The 6,411-nt window shown below is 35.9% G+C and overlaps 1 protein-coding gene across 1 annotated transcript; it reads right to left on the bottom strand.

Moving 5' to 3' along the window:
* Positions 1 to 296: 296 nt before the first annotated feature.
* LOC21392857 (uncharacterized aarF domain-containing protein kinase 2) lies at positions 297 to 4,706 on the bottom strand. Its single transcript, XM_024166176.1, is given in 4 exon segments — positions 297 to 577; positions 1,180 to 1,335; positions 2,184 to 2,453; positions 2,837 to 4,706. Coding segments are annotated over 4 exon segments (1,836 nt in total). The 5' UTR covers positions 4,127 to 4,706; the 3' UTR covers positions 297 to 457.
* Between the last annotated feature and the right edge of the window lie 1,705 nt (positions 4,707 to 6,411).

Genomic DNA, 6,411 nt, shown 5'->3' with positions numbered 1-6,411 from the left:
AGTCATTTTTCAAAATCAGAGATGCGAGACAAACATGATTGTGGTCGCTAATAAGAAAAAACCCGCCTGATTCAACAATATATATATATATATATATATGTATGTATATATATGTATATATATGTGTATAATAAATCAAATAGAAACTCTGCATAAAACAAAATGAACACCAAACGAGAATTCTGAGTCAATTTTTCTTCAGTTAGAATCCATCACTTTTATGTTAGAAATTATGTATAAAAAATGATAACAATCGACAAATTCATTAATAAGTAAGACGGAAGATGGAAGCAAAATTCGCCATTGCGAAGGTTTATTAATATGACAAACAGTATAATTCATTTATATGTATGTATCCTTCTCTTTACCATCTTCTGATCAGTCTGTAATTGTCAAAAGAGGTCCTTTGTTCCGTTTTTCTTCAATTAAGAGAGAGAGAGAGAGATCACGGCACCTTTTATGGCGCCATGAGTCCTTCAATGGTGTAAAAGAAAGATTCTGCCCAGTTAACCTTAAATAGCAATGTTCTCAAAGTGTGCATCACATCGTACTCTGGATCAAGTTTCTGCTGCCACCCCTAAGAGAGAACAAAATTAAAAAATTCAGGAAAACCAGAAAAAGATTTGGTCCAAATCTGTAGAACCAGATTCAATTAAGAAACACTAAAAAAATGGCGAAACCATCATATTCATGCTGAAAAGAAATACTAAGAGACCTTGTTTGTTTCCTGGTGTTTCGATAATCCCATTTCCAAAAATGAATGTGGTGAAAATCTCTTTACTGAAAAGTTTATGGGTTTCTCCTACTGTGAATAGCTCATATAATATGTAATTCAGAAAGGCAGGGCAGATTGTTTTCTTAAAAAACAACAATTCACTTTTGCGGAAGCAGGAAATAAAAAAAGAGACATGGTAAGTTTCAGGATCGGGATGGTGGGAATATATGCAGATTCATCATTCCTTGAATTCAAAACAGGAACTGATTGTGAGAAAATGACACCAAATGTTCATATGAGCAAAGAAATCAGGAACTAGTGACATATAGCTCAAAGGTTCGCCTTCTTTGTGTAGGATAATTGGTTCGGATGGTTGATTTTATATAACATTGAACCGAGATTAGGTCTGAGTATTGCAAAGTGATTGACTGATTGAAGGACTAGGGAGAAAAACCGCCGCTTACCTCAAGAACCAAAGTGGTTACCATCACGGTGCAAACATTACCATCAATGTTGACTTTATGTCGTCTAACTTGCTCGAGCAATTGCTTCATGCAGTCACCGGGGCTCACCAATTCACCTTGCGGGGAGTCCCAGTACTTGAACGCTTTTTCGACTTCCTGCAGCCAATTAACTTCACAAGTAATTGCTCGATATTAAAAGGAGGGCATGCTTTATTGACCCAGAAGGGAAAAGAATTACACAGCAGCAGTTACTAATTTGAAAGAAAAGACAGGAACTTCCCCAAATCAAAATTGGATACAATTATAGCTAAGGTTAAGGTCATATTCTGGGGACTTAGAAACTCAGAAAACTTAGGGTGTGTTTGGTATCGTTTGTTTAAACAGTTTTTTGGGTTTTTTAAACGAAAAGGTGAAAACTAAATGCAAGATTATTGATTTAGTGTTAAGGTCATAGTATGTGCTAACACTAAATGCAAGATTCTTGCGTGCTAATTTTAGATCATAGCATGCACATACATACATAGCAAAACAATTTGTCCATCACAGAACCTCGTGCTTGGATTGAGTATTTTCATCACATGGGAGTCAGTGATTCACCATTCATTTTATGTTTCTAAGAAATTATGGGCAGAATGTATATTGACCCTAATTATTCCAGACACTTATTCAAACGACAAGTATGAAGAGAATAAAATATTTGAGTCGCTCCACATCCTTGGACATTAACAAAAACGGTCACTCTCATTGAGAACACCATGCAACTAGAACCAAATTTGCACATGATTTATATGAGACATTACAAGAAAAATTGAATCCTCAAATTAAACATCAACATGAAGTAGTGATAAAGTGTTAAAATAAAGAACCCAGATCACTGTGGAAAAAGTATATATGCATTCGCGACTACCAAAAATATTTGCGTTAACCTTGGTAGCCTTTAAGTTTTTCATAGCAAAGGCTAAAGTATTACTGCTGCTGCAGAAACCAGATAACAAATGCATTACCTCAATAAGAGTCTTTGGATTTGGGCAATTCTGCCGTTTAGACAATCTAAGTGTGCACTCAGCTGCAGTTCAACCATCTCGAAGGGCAACGGCCTTAAAGAATTCTAGTAAATTCACTCGATCTCTCTTTGAAAGTTCAGCAGTCATGCCTACATCAAGGAAAATGACATGAGGCCTGGACTTGAAGAGCCGTTCAGGTGATGATATGCCCTTTGTTACTCGGACAAGAATATTTCCAGGATGCATGTCTGCGTGAACGAAATTATCCACCTGAAAAACCAGATTCCTCTCTCAGGTAAATACAGTCAACTGCTATATAAAAAAAAGAGAGAGCAAGAGAGAAACAATTCTAACAGACCAGATAAAGGTAGAAAACTCAAAATTTTATCAAGTAACAACCATTAATGCAACATCCAGCCATCAACAATCAGAATAGATTAATCCAGTCTCCCCTGAGTAGGAATCTCTTTTATTCAATCACCTGCATAACTAATTCAAGAATTACGAACTCCTATAATAGGTTCTGTAGGTGCATAGGGAGAGAATGCTATAAACCTCGATTCACTACACACATACAAAAAAAAAAAAGACTACGCAAATTTACTAATGTATTAAGACAGTGTATAACACAAAGAAGTGAAAATGACACTCACCAAGAGCATCTTTAAAAGTGCATGGCTTCCAATATGTGCAAGGGCCGTTTTAATCTTCTCGTGTCCTTCAAGTTCATCAACATAGTGCATTACACTTTCACCTTGTTCATAAGTTTCCACTAAAACAGATGGGTGAACCGGGGGATACAAAGGCATAGGGAATGAAACATCTTTCCATCTACTAAAGTTATATATAAAACGACTTAAATGGGCAGCTTCCCTTGACAGATCAACTTGAGACATCATGAAAACAGCAAACTGTTGTATGCTTTCATCTAATCTCAACCAATTCAACGCAGGGATAAACTATGAGATTTTCGCTACACAATTAATAATTGCAAAGTCCCTTCTAATTGCTTCACCAGCACCTGGGTGTCGAACTTTCACAGCAACTACGATGGGCTTGATCTGTTGACCAGGACACCTGTATTTTAATGTTGCTTGATGAACTTGGGCAACACTTCCTGATGCCACACGTTGCTCTTCAAACAAATCGAAAATCTCAGGCAGCTTGCAACCAAATGCGCTTTTGATACTCTTTTTGGAGAACGAGAAACTATGAGCTGATGCCTTTGTATGAAGCTTAGCGAGCTCACTGCACAAATCCCTTGGGAAGAGATCCGGTCTAGTTGCAGCCCACTGACCCCATTTAATAAACGCGGGGCCCGCCTTCTCCAGTCTATGATGTACAAGAGAAAGCCATATCTTCCTGTACTGAATGCCAAGAGACTCGATGAAAGGTGCCATAGTAATGCAGGGCGAGAACAAAAGCACTAGATAAATTGCTCTGAGAAACAAGATAAAAAATTCCAGAAGTGAAAACAAAAATGAGGTTAAATGTACATGTCCATCTTGTGCATTGAGATTTAGAGTACCCCTTGTAGGAATTTGTTCTGCTTCCGCCCATGATCGTTCCATCAAAGCAAACTCTCCAACTACAAAGGCAATAATACCCGGTGCTACGAGATTTGAACGAGTCAGAGCCAAGCTCACCGCACAAGCAATCCTACCTATTGGTGGCAAAGCCAGACCACCATAAGAACATAGCTGAGAACATCTCTTCCATGTGATTTGTGCATGGTGAGATATTGTATTACTTGTTGCAAGGCCATGGAAATTCCGAAAGCCGCCACTTTTTAACAAGTTATTGTTTGCTTTATACAGAGAATATTCTCTCAAAGAAGGCTTGTAGTACAAAAATAATCTGCAAAGGGAGTTACTGGCACCAACTCTATCATATATCCTATCACTATTTATGAACAAACAAATGTTCTCACTGTATATTTTCATTGAGGAAGATTTACAACTATTTTTAGAGTACAAGGTATTGTCTAATTTGGTATATAGCCTAAACTAGGAAACTCTTAATTACAAAAGAATCAGGTAATTAATTCTGGTATGACAGCCACCTATACAGCTTGCATTGACTTGAAATACTAGGAAACTTTCTCTAAGGATCCGATCATTGACTAGACAAATCAGGGAATGATTTCCCTGAGAATCCGAGGGAAATCATGGAGTGATTTTCATGATTTCAAGTCAACGAATTTTGACAGATTCGTCAACAATTTACTTCGAAGCATCTTGAATTTGGACTTCTAATGAAGGCTAGTGCAGCCCTCCTCACGTTCCCGCTACCCATAAATCTGAAAATTAAGAGAAAAACAATTTTTTTTTATTATTTTTTTTATAAAGCTATAATGGACTTAACAGAGAAATATACACATCAATAATAAGAAACTGAAATTATTCCGTTATGCAAGTCATGCAGATTTCATCACCTCTATGTTTGAAAATGAGAAAAACCCGAAAGCTATTATCATCTCATAATGGTAAACAAAACGTCAGGTGTCACAATCTTCCACAGGAAATGTTGGAAAGTCTTGTTACAGCTTTCTATCAGAGAATTCACTGGTTAAAAAAAAAAAAAAAAAAAACCTATTTTGTAGGCATAGTTTTGAACCGATAGAATTTCTTCAATTTCCATTGAACTATCATAATCTTCTTAATCTGATGACAATTAAAAACTGCGTCTTACCTGTTACCAGAAAGGTTTTCTTGGCAACCTACCACAGAATTTTCCATTTTTCTCAGACGAGAAAAAAAAAATGTAGAAAAAGCTCCTTTTTTTCACTAGAGCTATAAATACTTCTACAAGTTGGATTAAAGACAAGAAAGAATATACATTCAGAAGTAAAATAAGGAATGAGGCCCGAAACAAACAAAACCCAGTTCAATAGACTCCTCTGTTTGCTTGCCGAGAGAATTAAATAATAAATACTCTATTGCAACATTATCATGAACTAATAACCCAATTGATATTCTCCACTTTATGTCTGATTCCGATTTCAAAATCACTTCTATTTGCCTCAGCTTAATCAACAATAAAACACCAAAAATAACGATTCAAAAACAGGGCACTCAAGTAAAGAACTTAGCGACAAAAAGAAACAAATAAATAATTAATTAAAAGAAATAAATAAATAAATAAAACCACAAAACAAAAAAGACTGTTGTACAAGAAAATGATCTGGACATGGCGATTGGGATTAAGGATCGGAGTTTTCCAAAATACCCAGTTGGCGCATTACACTGGGCGGCGTTTTCCTTGACGGAAAAACAGAGAGACCGTCGTCTGCGGTCTGAAAAGAGCCGTCGGACGGAGCCGGTCGTCTGCGGTCTGAAAAGAGCCGTCGGACGGGGCCGCCGGTGAAGGTGGCGGTGCTAGGGAAGGTTGAGGTGGTGACGGAGTCGGAGGATTGTGGGGAGGATCTCTGTGGTGGCGAGGGGAAACGCCAACATTTACCTTTCGTTGTTCGAATCGAAGTGCACCGCAACAAAAGATAATAAGGTGTTCTTTTACATTTTTGAGTTAGAGTGATTTGAGTGATGATTTTGAGTTAAGTTTAAGTTATAACTTGAGTTAAAATTATAATTTGAGTTTGTGTTTAGATGTGTATATTTAAATTATAATTTAAATTAAGAATCTTTTTGAGTTTGTGTTTGGTTAAGTCAAAACTTAAATCTGTATTTAGATAATATTTTAATAAAAACTCAATGGTGATGAAAATTTTTAATAGGGTATATGAGTGAGGTTTTATTCGTCTTTTCATTATTAATGCATAAAAAAAATCATGTCAATCAGAATTAAAATGAAAAAATTATGATATTTTTAAGAATATAAAAAAATATGATATTTTTAAGAATATAAAAAATACTGTTCATTAATTTGAGTTCGAATTTATGAACTTGAGTTGAAGCGAAAACTTGAACTCGAGTTTAGCTCTAAACTTGAGTTCAAATTCGAGTTCAAACTCAAATTCTTCAAAAGAACATGAACTTAAATAAAATTGTAACTCGAGTTCAAACTTTTTTTGGCCTCGTTCGTTTCGCTGATTCGAGTTTAGAATTCGAGTTTTGCTACAGTAAAAAGCTCTCACAAACAATCACATCTAACTTTTTTGCTATAGTAAAAAGCTCTCACATACAATCATGTGAGAGCTTTTTACTATAGCAAAAAAGTTAGATGTGATTGTTTGTGAGAGCTTTTTACTGTAGCAAAACTCAAATTCTAA

Source organism: Morus notabilis, unplaced genomic scaffold (assembly GCF_000414095.1).
Source record: "Morus notabilis unplaced genomic scaffold, ASM41409v2 Scaffold1708, whole genome shotgun sequence".
Classification (NCBI taxonomy): Eukaryota; Viridiplantae; Streptophyta; class Magnoliopsida; order Rosales; family Moraceae; genus Morus; species Morus notabilis.
The sequence above is the reverse complement of the archived record's forward strand: the minus strand, read 5'-3'. Positions and strand labels throughout refer to the sequence as shown.